Consider the following 17,321-nt stretch of genomic DNA (forward strand, 5'->3'; position numbering starts at 1 on the left):
ATCACTCCGTGGACGATCGATGAAAGTGTACACATAAATGCACTTTGAAAATGATTAGTCCACATGTTCACCCACGTACGCACCCACGCACTCACCCTCAAGATGCACACTTACAAAATGAAAGAGAGACACACAATTATTGTGGGTTTTTTTTTACATATTAACAGACATATCTCGCAGACAAAATGCACAAAACAGTGTGCGTCCGTGGGTGTGTGTGTGTGGATGAGTGTGTGTGTTTGTGTGTGTGGGTGTATGGGCATGTGTGTCATGTTGAATTCGAATGACAATGTCATGATAGTCACTAGGTAGATGATTCGTGTTTCATATTGCAATATTGGCGTTTTAGTATTTACACCAAAAATGGAAAGCTGACAGATTTTTTAGTACATCAATTTTAATATAATCAAAAGGAAACTCGTGTGATGTAATCATTTTACACAAGATTCAGGGTTTTTCAAATTCTGTTCATGGTATTTAGGCAGAATAACATAGTTATTGGCCCATATTATGAAAATATCTAAGGTAATACCAGTGTACAAAAAAGGAGATAAGAATAATGTATGTAACTGTAGACCGATATCTTTATTGCCTACTCTATCAAAGATTCTAGAAAGAGTGATATATACAAGACTACCAGATTTTTTGAATAAATATAACATGATTTCTGACTTTCAATTTGGATTCCGCCAAAAGCAGAGTACTTTTCATGCCACTCTTTCATTTGTTGAAAAATTACAAAAGCTATTGATAACTTTGAACATACAGTGGGTGTTTTTCTGGACCTCTCCAAGGCCTTTGACACTATAAATCATAAAATACTACTATACAAACTTGAAAATTACGGAATCCGTGGAAAGGCCTTGGAGTGGTTCAGGAATTACCTAATAAACCGTAAACACTTTGTTAACATAAATGAACGAAATTCTTCTCTACTAAAGGTCAATTTGGTGTTCCTCAAGGCAGTATACTGGGCCCACTGTTATTTTCGATCTATATAAATGACATCCACAATTCTTCGACAATGTTATCTTATATTCTTTTTGCAGATGATTCAAATGTACTTTATTCTCATCCTAATCCCGATATTTTAGTCAATACATTGAACTGGAGAAGCTAGTACAATGAATAAGATCTAATAAATTGTCAATCAATGTACAAAAAACGAAATGTATGCTTTTCAGCAATTCTTTAGATAAATTACCATTCGATATCAAATTGGACAACGCTGACATTAAAGTGGTCGCTACAACAAAATTTGAAGTGGTCGCTACAACTATAATTGCGGAGCGCCACAGCGCTCCACAATTATAGTGCATCATATGGATGGATATGATCTGTGATCAGAGCAGCAGCATGGTTTCCGCAAAGGAAGATCTTGTTAATCTCAACTTCTCGAAGTGAGTGAAGATTAGAGTAACTTTCTGGATAATGGTAGTAATGTGTATTGCATTTAAATCGTGGACACAATTTCAAAATTCAGAAGAATCGCGTTCATACAAAGCTAAGACAAGGTGTATTCTTACAAAGAGTGGCAGCCACACAATGGAAAAATCTATCAGGGGAGCGTAATACAAAGATAAGCGATCAACCGCTAAATGAACTGACCGATCAAGATGTGACTTATCTAGCCAATCAGAAACATGTACCCTGCAAGGTACCGTGCATACGGCACTTTGACAGAGTATATAAGGCCTGTTTTTACAAATGAAGATTATAAAGTCATCCTTAATTATGTGAAAAGAAAAAAATCGAATAAGAATATTCCATTGATCTCTTTCCATCTTTCTCTCTTTCTCTTTTTCTCTTCCTTTTGTTCTGATGATTAGTGATGTTATAATTCTTAGACTACTATAATTGAGCTTCGACTTAGCTTCATATATAAGTTTGCATATATACTATGAAGTACAAAAATGCACAATTTACTGGTGGAGGTAACAAATCATAATCATATTGTACCTCGCTATATGACAGGTCAGACTAATCTAATGCCGGGGACACTGTTCAAAGCGGGAATTAAGCAACTAACTCGAAAACGACCTGGCACAGATGATCTACTAGGTTGAACATGTTGAAGAACGCCAATCTAACTCCTACACCATCAACCTTTGCTCATTCTCCTGAAGACGACAAGAACAAACTTGTCGAAACGTCGAGATTGGGTGGTCCTTTTCAGGACCAGCACTTGCCCAAGAAAGATACATGGTGTACCGTGAAACCTACTACACCAATCAAGATCATTGTTACACGTGCATTTGGCTCAAAATACTTAACCAATCAGAAGCGTTCTTTCATATATTTATTTTGCTATTCATCGCAAAACTTTGTGTCACGGGGCCCATATCTTGTAAACAGTCAAACCGTCACTATGCATTGTTCGAAACGCCTTTGGAAAAGGGATGAAAAATATCTTTGAATATGTATAATCCAGATGAGAATTTCTATGTCCATGCTCGATCCATGACACTCAACGCCAAATAAGTATTAGGTACCAACTCTCGGATGCATGAGGGGCAAATAAGTTGAGTATGCCTACTTCGAAGGTGAATTTTCCAAGGTAAATACAGATTGTAAAAAGTCAAGTATATATATAGGCATAGAGTAAAAAATATCGAAATATTATCAGTATGTTGTATAATTTTCAAATATATAGTCTGGTCTAGATTTCATTGGAAACATCTATCCTTCAACTTTACGACGCATCTTGTCTCGCATAATACAAAACCTGTATACCTACATTTTATTCGATTCTATGACTGAATATTCATGCATGACCACCATGATGACGTGACAACTAAATTCTAAATGCACCTATCACAATCTCGATACCGACTCATAGGATGGTACTGGTATAGACTCATCTGCGTTGTCGGCTGGTAGAATGTCAAATTTTGAATCGAAAGCTTTGTCATAGGATGGCGGCGCTGCTCTGTCTCCACGCGGCGATGACGGTGGGGGCGCTGTTGGTGTAATTCGCGAATGCAACGGTGACGAACGATCAGAGGTTACGTTACCAGCCCGTGCTGGTGGCTCAGATGGCGGTGCTGATGGAGTAGCCCTTGAATGCCGATTAGGATCAGTACGGCTGCGGGCATCTGGAGCCTGATTAAGAGGTTCCCGCGTTTCAGGATCACGACACGATGTCCTTTCCCTCCTCTCGCGTCGCTTTCTGCGCATTTCTCTACAGGTTACACATCGGTAAATATGGGCAAAGCATGACTGGATAGCTCGCCCTAAAATACACAACCACTCATATATCTGTGCGGGCCCGCGGCGTATCCAGCCCCACAATCGACCCGGCGAGTCGCATAAACAGTTGCCAATGCTAGTTAACAAACGCTCACATCTGTTAGGTCCACAACATATGAACAGAATGATGCCCAAAACGACCAGGAGGGGGACCACTACTAATGTGATTCTTCCTGCATCCCAAGGTGCTCCTGGTGGATACAATGAATAGTCATCATAATCATCATCACCCCAACCCTCCCACCAATTACCCTTAGGAGGGGTCGGAGGAGGAGATGGCGTCCCATCGGGGCGATCTGAAATATAAAGTTAAAAAAAAAACTTGTCAAAATATTTATAATTATTCTAATTCATTTCGTGCTAATTATCTTATGTTATACATGTATACATGGTATAGTGTGCTTTGTCAAGACAAAGACAAGAGAATATACAGATAAAGAAAAGAGTTGACAAAAGAGAGAATTGTGCCAAAATCTTAAGTTACAAAATTTGATTTTGATAATAAAAAGGTGACACAAACTGTGCTTGCTCTCTTTGATCAATGGGTGAATTCAGTTTCTTTTTACTTTAAAAATATACAATGAATTCACTTCATTGATCAGTGATTATTATGCTTTTCCAGACGAATGCAAATAATTACACACACATATATTGTATATATAAATGAATAATACATATATGTATGTATATGTAATAAAATGTATATATATTGTTATATATAATACATATATATATATATATATATATATATATATATATATATATATATATATATATATCACATATACATGCATGTATATATATATATATATATATTATTTATTTATATATACATAATATGTGTGTGTGTAATCATTTGCATTCGTCTGGAAAAGCATAATAATCAGTAATATATATATATAGTGTAATGAAATGGATGAAGAGAACAATGGTAGGCGTAGCTTAAATCAAGGTTCCCCAGAGCTATCTACCCTTTGGAAAAATTGGTCATGCCGAAAAAATGTCTCTGCCGCGAATCGAACCCGGGCCTCCAGCTTTGAACGTCGGTGCCTTAACCCCTAGACCACAGAGACGGGTTAGTGGCTAGGGCGACCCTGATCCAATTGACCGTCAGATAGACAGATTTTCGACACCATACCAATTATAATTTCCTTTGTCGGGTGAAGTTGGGTTTTGAACAATGACAGGCCGCCATGCCTCAGCTGGATCAAAGCTATTGCTTTGATACAGTACACGAATGGGAGAGAGTATACAAATGTGTGTGAAATGTACATGTTTAGCTTCACACACACACACACACACACACACACACACATGTATATATATATATATATATATATATATATATATATATATATATATATATATATAATTTTCATGATTTTGGGGGAGGAACACACCTTTATCTATCTTGCAGATGAATTTGAGTCTAGAATCAAGACAATCTGATACGTTCCATATTCCATTTCTTTCAAGATCAATTACTGAGCACTTGCTAGTACTAAGCGTTTCATATCTGAATCTGAAAACCAAAAAAAAAAGAGAAATAAAGGATTAAATAGAAAAAAAAACATAGAAAGTATTTGTCCATTTTGCCCTTACGGAGTCATGATTATGATGAATTGTACGGGATAAGGGCAAGAGATCGTGTGTGTGCATGCAGTGTGTGTGTCTAGTGGGTTGAAACGTTTGAAATATCTTAAACCAAAAATGTAGATCTGAAGGGGGGGGGGTCAAATTTATCTAGTACATGATACCAAATATTTATTTTCACATCTAAATTTTGCTTGAATCCAAATTATTTTTAGATTACGATAAAGCTGAAGATCTAAGCTTCAATATGATATAAGTTTCATTATAAGGGGTATTTTAGATGGGTCAGCAGCCAGATTTTATAGGATAAGTACATTTAGCAGCTCAAAAACAAGAATACTGCGCTCTGATTGGTCATAGAGACAACAAACCCACTAAAAATTCCAATATTGCTACAGTGGGCCTCTGCAAGGTCGCACTCACCATGTGGTAATCTTTTCAAATTACCCGCGCCTGTTATTTTACAAAACACTATTCACCCAATCAGAACTCTGGATTTTACGCTAATTCTCATAAATTTCAGAAATCTCGTCTTGTATTTCGATTGAAAAGGCAGGCTGCTTACCCATATAAAAGATGCCACATCAAGAATGACATTGTGAGAAAGTACAGAGTTTGAGTTTTCTGATGATATAAATAGTATTTGTGCCAAAGACAAAACGCTTTGCACAATTTGCAAGAGAAAACAGGAATAAAATTTCTGTTTGAGGCATCTTTTCAGGCCTGAAATTCACTCATTTTTCAAAATATTTTATTCAAATAAAATATGCAATATAAAAGCGTAACATTTACTCTTTCTTATGGTGCAAAAATAATAAGTTTTACTTGAGGAAAGAGTGGTTAAATTATTTGAGAAAGAAAGTCTCACGAATCACGAGATTTTGCAGGGATATGAATTTACCCACGAGAGAACTTGGACAAATCATTTCCTCATTAGCATAGGGACCTGCAGACTGACTGTAACGCACAGCACAAAACAGCCTTTGCAGAAAATCTACGAATCAATACAGCAGTAGGCTCACAGGCCTAATTCATTTCCCATAGACTCGTGTGTTAAAGTGGCACTTAAAAAGAATTCATAAAAAATAAGGAGGAAATTCGAGGGTTGAATGATTACTACCAGTGGATAAGATAAATTTCTGACATTCCATATCTGACCAGAAAAGGGTACCTCGACCGGCTCATTAAAAAAATAAATCAACATTTATTAAGACTACAGCTGACAGGATCATATTCATCACTTGAGAGACTAAAATGGCCCTAATTCTACCGCTGTTAGATCACTGTTAGATCGTAAGTCATATTCATTCATTTTTGTCAATCAGCAATATCAAATTAAAAAATTGAGAATGGGTTGGGTCGAATGAATATCTTTTGCCTGCCAGTTGTGATTAGGCCCGTGCAACCAAGTGCCATCCTGGACTCAGGACTAATTGCTATTTCTCTTCTTCGGACGACCTGCTGTCCGGGTTCTCCACCTTTCTTTCCTCTTTATAGCTCTCCATTCTGATTTGACTCCAATTTTCAAAGGAATTTGTGAATTGTTGAAAGCGTCTGCATAGTAATTGCGAATATAATGATGATAATAATAATAATAATAATGATAATAATAATACAGGTATATTTACCCAGGGTGGCAACTTCAGTTTCGAAAACTGTTCTACCAGCGAGCCCTGCTATTATTATTACCCCGGCTTTAGCTGAGCTGCCTAGGCGATCAAGCATTCAAGGAATTTCTTCCTACCGGGTACCCATTCACCTCACCTGGCATGCCTGGGTTGAGTGCAGCAAAATGTAGATGAGTTTCTTGCTGAAGGAGACTACGACATGGCTGGGATTCGAACCCACGACCGTCTGTTTCAAAGTCAGAAGACTAATCCACTGGGCCACAACGCTCCACATATATTGTTACTAAAGACCAGCATAAGACATGTAAGAACTTACCCGTTGTAGAATGTTTCAGAACTCGATCCATCCAACCATCGTCCTGTAGAATCCATTCCTATCCAGGCTAAGGATGTCAGATCTTTGAACATCGCTAAGGAAAGCAAATCATAGCGATTGCCTTACTTACATGCATCTTTGTTTGAAAGGGATTTTAACATCTGTATCTGCAATCATAAATACGACTGATGTTTATTTGCCATTTCCCGTGAAAAAAGGTAGCAAAACCTCCTTTAAAAGTTATAAATGTTATGAGTGGCCTCTCTGGAATCAAAATAATTCTTTAGCCTACATAATTGATATCGTGCAATGTATTCTTTAAATATTATGCAAGGTACTACTACTAGTAGTACTACTACTGTTACTTACACTATACTACTTGACAACAACAACAACTACTACTACTACTTCTACTACTATTACTACTAATACTACTGCTACTACTACTACTAATACTACTACACTATACTGCTACAACTCCTAGTAGTAGTTGGAGTGGTAGCGGTACTTCAAAACTAATGCTACTACTACTATTACTTCTACCACATGTACTACTACTTCTATTACTACTACTACCACTACTACTACTATACTACTACTACTACTTCTACTACTACTACTACTACCACTACTACCACTATTATTACTACTATTATTACTACTATTACTGCTTACTACTAATAATATTCATTCTACTTCTAAAAACAATACTAATACTACTGCTGCTGCTATTAGCGTATACTACTACTACGACGACGACTACTTCTACTACTACTGCTACTTTACATTCAGTCAATATTACCATCTGCTTTATTCACCGACTAGCACCTTACCTACTAGTAAGTCATTCTCCGCTCTGTTGATTATAGAAGTCAAGAAACCTCCATCAAATTTACACTGTGATCCTGCTAGTTGCCATGACAAACTCTCATTGTAGAGTTTGTAGCAGTATCTCGAACGAATGATCCAATCATTAGGACAGGAAACTGTGAGAGATATCAGGTATAATGATATAACAGCAGGGGGGTGTTTCACAAAGATTTAAGTATGACTTAGGTCGCACTTAAATGTCGACGCGTACATAATATGCAACGCGCGATCTTATTGATCAATACGCAGTAGTGCGCGTCCTCTTGGCATGATCTGACCAATGCTGTCATGCCTTTTATACTGCGCGTAACTAGGCATTTAAGTGCGACTCTAAGTCATACTTAAATCTTTGTGAAACAGCCCCCAGGTGAATAGGAAAATAAACTAAGGAAAATGAATTGTGATTTTGAGGTCAAACATTTTTTGATTGAAAGATTGTGAACACTGTACCCCACTGTACCACTATAGCTTCAATCTCGTAATGTGTAATGGGATTTCAAAGGGATGCTCTATTGACATTTATAATCGAAATAATTATTGCTCAATTTCAAGTGGGTTCAACTGCTTACAAGCAAAACTAAAGGTATCATTTAATAACAAAAACAAAAATGTGAATAATAATTAGATTATTAAAGAAATATACATTTTTTTTTTAATCCTAGAACTTTTAAGGCAGCATGTAATAAATAGTTTTCAAGAAGAAGTGAACAGCAGTGGCAACATCAATTAATAATAACGGCTACAGAAACCAGGCCACATGCCATATAATAATGATAGTATTAATGATAAAATGATATTTATGATAGTAATAAATAATTTCAACAATGGAATAAAAATGATGATAATAAAAATGTTAATAGTAATCATTATTATGACAGTGATGATGATGATAATGATAATAATCAACAAATTATAACGATAATGATATGATCGAGGAAGCAACATTCTGGCTATGATTTCTAAACCATTCCTTTCTATAAGTTACAACTTTGTATGATAACAAATAGAAATCACGATGAAAATGCATAGTACCTTGGCCAAAAGAGGCAGAGACAAGTATAAGTAGAATGAATGCAAGAAAGAGTGCCCTCCATCGAACCTAGTAATGAGAAAAAGTATATAAGCAAGATAACTGAGAGAATGATTATGATTAACCATTTTAATCAATTTCATGTTTCTTTTACTAGGTTTACTCAACTTTACTACGTAAATACCTTCCATTTGAATTTTAAAGCGGTTAGAAATATCGTTGTATTTTTTTAAGCGCTATATAAACCCCATAGTATTGTTTATGATAATAATATTGTTTCATCATATATTTCCCATATTCTCAAATGAATCCATTGCCATGATTGCAGCGTTATATAAATTTTTCAATGAGTTGCCTTTGCATTATGTTGCCCTTGGTGATCCATACCGTGATCCAATGTATAAGGACCCCCACTCTCAGGATCCGTGATGACTTTTTTTAATCGTCGTTGTGCTTGCTATTATGTCGGATGCAAAGGAGTCATTTTTTAGTTACCAACAAGAAAAAAACTTTTCTACCATTTTCTATAAAAAAAACATAATGAACCAGGTATCTTGCCCTCCCCCGATGTGTATACAGGGGCAAATATTACTATTACAATACTATTACTATTACTATTACTATTACTACTACTACTACTACTACTACTACTACTACTACTACTACTACCACCATCACTATTACCACTACTTCTAATACAAATACTACTACTACTATACCACCACCCCCAAAACCCTTATAACTACTTCTAATACCACTAACACTACATCTATTAAAGTCTACTACTGCTACAAATACTACTCATTACTATACTACTAATATTTGTACTATTATTAATATACTGCTACTATTGTCATTTATATTATTGATCTACTACTACTTCTGCTGCTACTACTGTTACTGCTCATAATACTAATACTGCTGCATTAGCTGCTTTTTATACTCACAATATCAATAGAATACTATTGGTACTACTTTACGACAACCACTTCTACTAATAGGCATATCTCACTTCTGATACAGAAATCTATGTTTAATATTTTCTTTCAGCAACGCTTGCAACCATTCACAGCGGTATATTGCATGTAACGAGCATTGCCATTTATGAGCATATAGGGCAATTGCATTTATGATTATAAGACTTACTATGATATTCATACTGATAATGTACGATCATTACACATTTCTACTCCATACGAGTACTCATTACCATTTCTACTATTATTGATATACTACTACTGCTGCTGCAGCAGCTACTATATTAATTACTTATCATAATACTGCTGTTGCATTAGCTGCTGTTTATATTCACAATATTAATATACTATTGATACCACACGACTACCACTTTTACTACTACTCATGATCACTTCTGATACAGAAATAAATGTTCTATTTTTATTTTTTTCTTTCAGTATAATGCTTGCAACCATTCACAGCGGAATATTGTGCACAGGGCAATTGTATTTATGATTATTAGACCCACTATAATATTCATACTTATAATACAAGATCATTACACATTCATTCGAGTACTCACGCCTTAATTTACCTACCTGAATAGATACACCAAACACCAACCTTGTCATATTCCTCCATTTTGCATGAACAGCCCAGAAAGCCATGGGAGAAGGCACAATCATGACAATGGTGAAAAACTACCAGCTTCAAACTTCAGCTTGCCATAGTTCTAATTAAATTTCCAATGCAACCGTATTCCCGGCCATGTTGCTCATGTATGAAGGTTCTGAATGTATTTGACATTAGCTAGTTTGATACCATTTAATCTTGCTCGTTTCTTGTTGCATGAAAGTGCTAGGTTACATAGACGCACATACATGCATGACTAAGCTAATATTCATTTCTTTATTGTTGCTTCGATGATGAATATGACAGAAGCGATTCTAAATGATTGAGTAAACATTGCTTTTTTCTACATGGAAACACGGCTAGGATCATGTGTAAATCTGGAGATTAAAGGGGAGTACTACCTAAACTGAAAGTGATTTTAATGAACCAGGAAATTAGAAAAGGACATGGACTAAGTAGAAAGTTTCACAAAATCAGTTAAAGGACAAAATGTAATAATTTCTCGAATTCATCATTTTTTATTCTTTTATGATCCACCTTTTTTTTTTGGGGGGGGGGGGTAAATGATAATCAACATATTTCACACATGGGGGAGTAGCTGGTACATTTAATATACATATGTAGAATGTGTACTATCGCTCTCTCTCATACACACACAGGGTATTTTTCATCCCTAGACCCACTAACTTCTTAATTTGGGACGCATTTTATATTTTGGTATCAAAATCCTTTCAGTTACAGAATGGTGCTAAATGCACTATTCGCGTATCTTTATTTACAATAGCAAGATATATAATCTCTTGTTCTATGTTTAAAGAATCAATCAATGCAAAACTATGTAACGGTCGCTACACCTTAGTATTACATTATTGTTTAGTATCACATTATGCTTTAAATCTAATTCTTGGCCATGGTTATAACTCGTCCGAGTTTCTAATAGTCAGGTCCAGATTTGAGAAAAGTAGACTGCCTTAGGCAAATCGTGTTAATGCTGAATTGAGAAGTGCTTTAACATAATTCGAGGGCGCTGAGTCCAAATTTGCTGTTTGCCAACCTTGATTTTGATGTTAAAATCCTCAAATTGGCAAAAACAAAATGGCCGCCATTCTACACCCATTTTTACTCTATTCTGACCCCCAAAACCTGTAACAAAAATGTTTGTAAACGGTTTTTGGTACTATTTGATCTAAAAAATAACGTACTAAAAATCCACCAAAATCCGTATCCGGGAAAGTGGTTATTTTCAAGATGGCGTCTAAGATGGCCGCCATTAACTGAAAATTAAAATAACCGGCACTTTATCTACCCTAGACAACTTTTCCGGTGCATACATGTATTCAATGGTGGAAGGCGAAAAAGGAAAGAGTAACATAAGCACTCAAGGGTACCTGAAAATCCAAGATTGCGCAAAAATGGCTGCCATGGCCTAAAAATTCATAATTCATCTTTTAAGTATTTTAGTGTCTTTTACTTGAGTTGTATTCATTAGTGATTTCAAGGGTTACGAAGTAAACCGGGACAAGTTACAAGGACAGTCAACAGTCCACTATGTCCAAAATTCCAAGATGGCTTTCAAAATTGGAGTCTAAAATAGCTGTTGTTATCTAAAAAAAAAACCAAACCCGACATAGTTTGTTTAATACCTGCCTTGGGCATATGATGTTGGTGTCTAACCCATGGTTTAATCGGTCCAGAAATACGTTGGGACAAGTAAAAAGAAAGTCTATGGTCCTCCGTGTCCAAAAATCCAGGATGCTTTGCAAAAATGGAGTATAAAATGTCTGTCGTTAATTACAAACCGACACAGTTTGTTTGATAACCGCCTGGAGAAAATGTTTTTTTAGTATATCGCATGGTTTAAAAGGTCAAGTATTAGATTGAGGCAAGTTACAAGGACAGTTAGTGGTTCCATTATGTCCAAAAATCCATAATGGCTTCAAAAAATGGAGTCTATATAGGCCGTTCTTACCGAAAAAAACTGACATAGTTTGTTTAGTACCAGCCCGGGTATATGATTTCGCTGTTTAACCCATGGTTTAAAGGGTCAAGTAATAAATAAGGACAAGTTACAAGAACAGTCAGAGATCCAGCATGTCCAAGAATTCAAAAAGGCTTCCAAAATTGGGGGTCTAAAATGGCTAATGTTACCTAAAAACTGTCATAGTTTATTTGATATCCGCCTGGGGTATATGATTATGTTGTCTAACCCTTGGTTTAAATGGTGAAGTAATACATTAGGATAAGTTAAGGGCAATCAATGGACCTGTATGTCTAAAAATCCAAGATGGCTTCCAATTAAGGAGACTAACATGGCTGCTGATACTCAAAAATTGACATAATCTATTTAAAATCCATTTGGGAAATATGATGTTGGTGTCTACACTATGGTTTAAAGGGTTGAATAATACTTTTGGATTAGTTAAAATGGTATGAAGCGGTCCATTTTGCCTATTATTTAAAGTTGGCTTTCAAAGTGAGTCTTAAAAGACTTCCATCAGCTAAACATAGTCATAATTAGGTGAACAAAATCTACACTACATGTATTGTGGTTTGAAGGCTAGCTGAAATAATAAATCGAAACAAATAAAAAGGATGGTCAGTTTCCTTTTCGTGTAAAAAGTCAAAAGCGACTTCCAAAATTGCGTGAACATGACTGCTGTCCCCTCATCATGAAACCATAGGATAGACCTGAGCAGAAAAAAGACGTATCTTGAAATACTTATCAGTGAATTATGGAAATTTTTAGATGAAAGTGTACCTTGTTTTTTAAAGTTTGTTTTTGATGTTTACTTATTGGTGCACCACCACCTAATTATGTCACTAATTCTTGTAAAACATATTTTCATGAGTCTTAGAAACAGAGACACCAAAATAGTGGCACTAGATGGGATATGAAGTATATTGTCATTTTTGTAACAATGTTGGCCAATTTGAATGTAATTTTTGGAACGTTCTTCAATTTTCTGACAAAATGGACAACAGTGAATTGTAATCTGTCTTCACCTATATCATATGACCCTTGAAATCATGAGAAAGGCCCAAAAATGTTCTTACATTGTAAGTAGATAGTATATTAACTTTGCAGCCAGAATTTTTAAGAAATAGCAACTATTTTTTAAGCCATCATTATTTTTTTTTTTTGGGGGGGGGCAAAACTGCACCACTGATAAACCTTGAAATTTTTCCAATGTAATTTTTTCCTTTGGAATCATGATTTTTTATGTTTTATTTTATTCTCGGTAGACCCCAAAGTTATTTCTACCAGGTGGATATTATATGAATTTGGACCATTTCAAAGTTCCAACGTCCATTATAGACGCCATTTTGGGAGGTAATCTTGGATTCTCTGACACACTGACTATCTTGTAAACATGTCCTGATTCAATATTTGCCTTGAAAGCTTTTGATGATTTTCATTTTGAGGATTTACTTCATTTTTGGAGTTGATGGTACAACGACTGCCGTTGTGGACGCTATGTTGGATTTCCGGGTAACCTTGACAACGTTTTGTAACAATAACCTGTTTCAATAGACTTTGTTTAATCCTAACATGCCTAAGTTTCATGAAATAAACATCTAAACCCTAAAAGTTATGAAATTTCAAAAAACTTAACCTCGGTTAAGATTTGATGTTGACTTCGCCGCCGCCGTCGGAAAAGCGACGTCCATGTCTTGCTTTTACTATGCAGGCGAGGAAAAAATGGCGGACACGTTAAAGATATTCAATGTGCATATGCCAGCATCGCCCCAAAATTATAAAACATTATGCCATATTATTTATCAAATCAGCAGCTGTGAATCATGGCAGCCATCTTGGAAATAAAGATGGCTGACGAATCAGTCGGACACATTATGTTTGCAACCCTGGGTATCAAAAATAACGTATAGATCCCAAATTTTTAAATATAATCACCCATAAAATCGTTTAGTATGGGAAACTGCATTCAAAATGCCGCCATTTTGTTTTTTGCCGATTTGAGGATGAAAACGTCGGAATCAAGTTTGGCAAACAGCATTTTTTGGTTCAGCACCCCTGAATTACCTTAAGACAATTGATAAATCAGCATTAACACAAAATGCCTAAAGCACTTTTTCTGAGCACATTTTTAAAAATCTGGACCTGACTATAAATGTTTGCGCTGCATTAATATTTGCAAGTCCTATTTATAGCACCACGTCACATCATGGTGAGTTAAGTTCTCCCCGAACAGAGTTGGCAAATAGATTTTTTAATAAAAAAATATAAAAGTCCATTGTCAGTATGCATTGCTAGAATCTGCAAAGTACACAGGTTTGTATGTAAACCTAATTTGAATTTGTTTCATCCTGTTTTATTTAGCAAATACAATTTAGAGGCTGTACGTGGGGCAAAATCCAGAGAGCAGGACATGCATGGCATAAGGGGTGGTTGTCTAAATAGTCGTTAGAGATTAAACGTATGGGTACAAAATTTCAAAAATCTAATTTTGAAAAAAAATATGCATTTTCCCTCATTACATTTTTTCGATCCTTTTTCTTTTCTCAGTCGTTGGGCTTTTGTGGTGGTAACAGCCCCATGCATGCCCACTATTATAGACCTGTCTGATTTGGCGGTCAACGTCATAAACAGTCATGTTTAAAATTTGTGACCAGCTTTATTATTTTTCCTTTCACATGTATGTCCGTGAAATAGCTTCTAATACCTGTTTGCATACTTGAGTACCCTTGTGAAGGTTGCACGGTTCCACTATATGTGTCAATTTTTGTTTCATACAGTGGATCTGTGTGTTAAGTGCCATACTCAGGGTGCTCATGCGTGCAAACAGGGTATATTTGTAATTACATGTACGTATTTTTGGTGTATTTATTATTTGTGACTGACTGATAAGTGATATAAACTTTTTTCTATGCACTTTTTTGTTATTAAGAGTCTGACCACAATTTTTGTTTATGACATGAAAATAAGATAATTGAATTGAATGAAAAGATATATGGATTTGGTAAAATGTATGTCCAATATGGCGACGTGACGGTCGTGGAACAAAAAAAAACTTTAAAAAAAGTATCTTATCATAAGGCATGTGCATGTAAGCCCAATCATCATGATCATTTAATGATTCAGTTGTATGAACATGTTGTGTTTAAAGTAGAACTATGTACATGCTTATGAATGGATGTACTCGTAACATTTTAATACAAAAATACATTGAAAATAATAATCAGTCGAATTATCTTTTCAAGAATGAATAGAAACTGGTGTTGTTCTACGTTATGAAATTACCAAAAGACATGACACATGTAACAATGATTAACCTATGAGATGATAACTAAAGGTTTACAATAACAATAGAATTAAAAATGATTTTTTTTTAATCATTGAACAAATGAGAATGAGAGAATGATAGATGCGTAGCTTCACTCAAGGTACCTCAGAGTTGTCATCCATTTTCTGAATCAAAGGTTGAAAATGCCTCCGCCGGGATTTGAACCCGGGTCCCTGGTTCTGAACACCAATGCCTTAACCACAAGTTTCAGATAAAAGGGTAATCCAAATCTATATATCTATCTACCGTGGAGCGTTGTGGCCCAGTGGATTAGTCTTCGGACTTTGAAACAGAGGGTCGTGGGTTCGAATCCCAGCCATGGCGTAATTTCCCTCGACAAGAAGTTTATCCACATTTTGCTGCACTCGACCCAGGTGAGGTGAATGGGTACCCGGTATATAGGATTTATTCCTTGAATGCTTTAGCGCCTATATGGCCGCTTGGCTACAGCCGGGGTAATAATAATATACCAAGTACAATTCAGCGCCTTGAGTACATAATCAATGTAGATTTGGTGCTTTAGAAATTATTATTATCATTATCTAAAAGGCTGATATTCGAATCATATTTGATTCTGGTGAAATCATCCTTCAGCTTTCCACTGATATCTTATTTGTACAGTTTGTGCCACGCATAGCCGAATTAATTGATGTTGAAGACAACAGGAACAGATTCCAATTTTTCCAAGTGTAGGTAAAAGTGGATAAAACGGGTGCTTGATCGAATAAAATGTTTTTCAAAGTAATTTTTGGAATGAAGAGTCAAGAAATTCCTCTGAAATGATGATTGGAGGGTTAATGTCCATTAAAGTCCACCTTCAACATTTCCTTCGCTCCTTTGGCTTTGCACACAAAGCCGGCAACGTGGAAGGATATCTTGGACAACTCGTCTGACCATTGCCGGAAAATTGCGCAAAGCACCCACCTCATATCGAATACGACCCTGCAAATCATCAAGTTCTTCAGCAGGAGTTGCAAACACCTTCTTTTCTAAAGTGTCCAAACTGAGGAAATAATCACAGGGCGTGACGTCAGGGGATCTCCATGACCATTCTTCATCATGGTTCAGGGCAACAACACGATGTCCAAAGATTTCGTTGAGTCCATCTCGAACGATCAGACGATGTTGGAACGATGGGCAGAAGCGCCGTCCTGAATCCATCGAACCTGTCTCTCAAAGTGTTGGTCCAACTGTAGTACGATCTCGTCGTTAATCATCTGCGAGTACATTCGCTGATCTACACTTCTTTGGAAGACAAATTTTCCAATCAAAAGATTCTTGCCAGTTCGGGCATCGATGAAAGTGTTTACATCAATCTCTGCCCTTTCATCAAGTTTTCAAAAACTTGGGGAAATGTGGTATCTGCACCTGTTTTTTAACATCAATTAATTCGGTTACGCGTGACACAAAATGGTACAAATAGGGCATCATTGGAAAACTGAGAATCCCCCCTCTCATTTCCAAGCAAAATAAGTATACAAAATTAAATGGACTTACAAAATCGGCCCCCTAGATTTGGATTACCTTTTTTTCTGAAACGCTTTAAAGACGTGTTTCGTTCCCATTCTTGCACAACCTAACTATATGCCCTGTTGATGGTCCCTTTTCTGTAGTTATGTAGTTTCCGTATTACTTGCTCTGGACCTCAAAACTACATTTTAACTGACGTAAGATAGTTTATAAACAAAATCGAGTAGGATACAATTAAATAATGACCATCCAAGTGTATATCTGCATTTAGA

General features: G+C 36.0%; 1 protein-coding gene across 1 annotated transcript; it reads right to left on the reverse strand.

The window, feature by feature from the left end:
* Nucleotides 1-214: 214 nt before the first annotated feature.
* LOC121425897 lies at nucleotides 215-10,338 on the reverse strand. The gene is made up of 6 exons (XM_041621990.1): nucleotides 10,243-10,338; nucleotides 8,689-8,755; nucleotides 7,620-7,772; nucleotides 6,787-6,880; nucleotides 4,650-4,771; nucleotides 215-3,545 (listed from the first exon to the last, which is right to left on the reverse strand). Exons 1-6 carry the CDS (start codon nucleotides 10,327-10,329, stop codon nucleotides 2,815-2,817), a joined length of 1,254 nt encoding a protein of 417 aa, XP_041477924.1. The 5' UTR covers nucleotides 10,330-10,338; the 3' UTR covers nucleotides 215-2,814.
* Nucleotides 10,339-17,321: the final 6,983 nt, after the last annotated feature.

The sequence above is a fragment of the Lytechinus variegatus genome, chromosome 13, assembly GCF_018143015.1.
Source record: "Lytechinus variegatus isolate NC3 chromosome 13, Lvar_3.0, whole genome shotgun sequence".
Taxonomy (NCBI): domain Eukaryota; kingdom Metazoa; phylum Echinodermata; class Echinoidea; order Temnopleuroida; family Toxopneustidae; genus Lytechinus; species Lytechinus variegatus.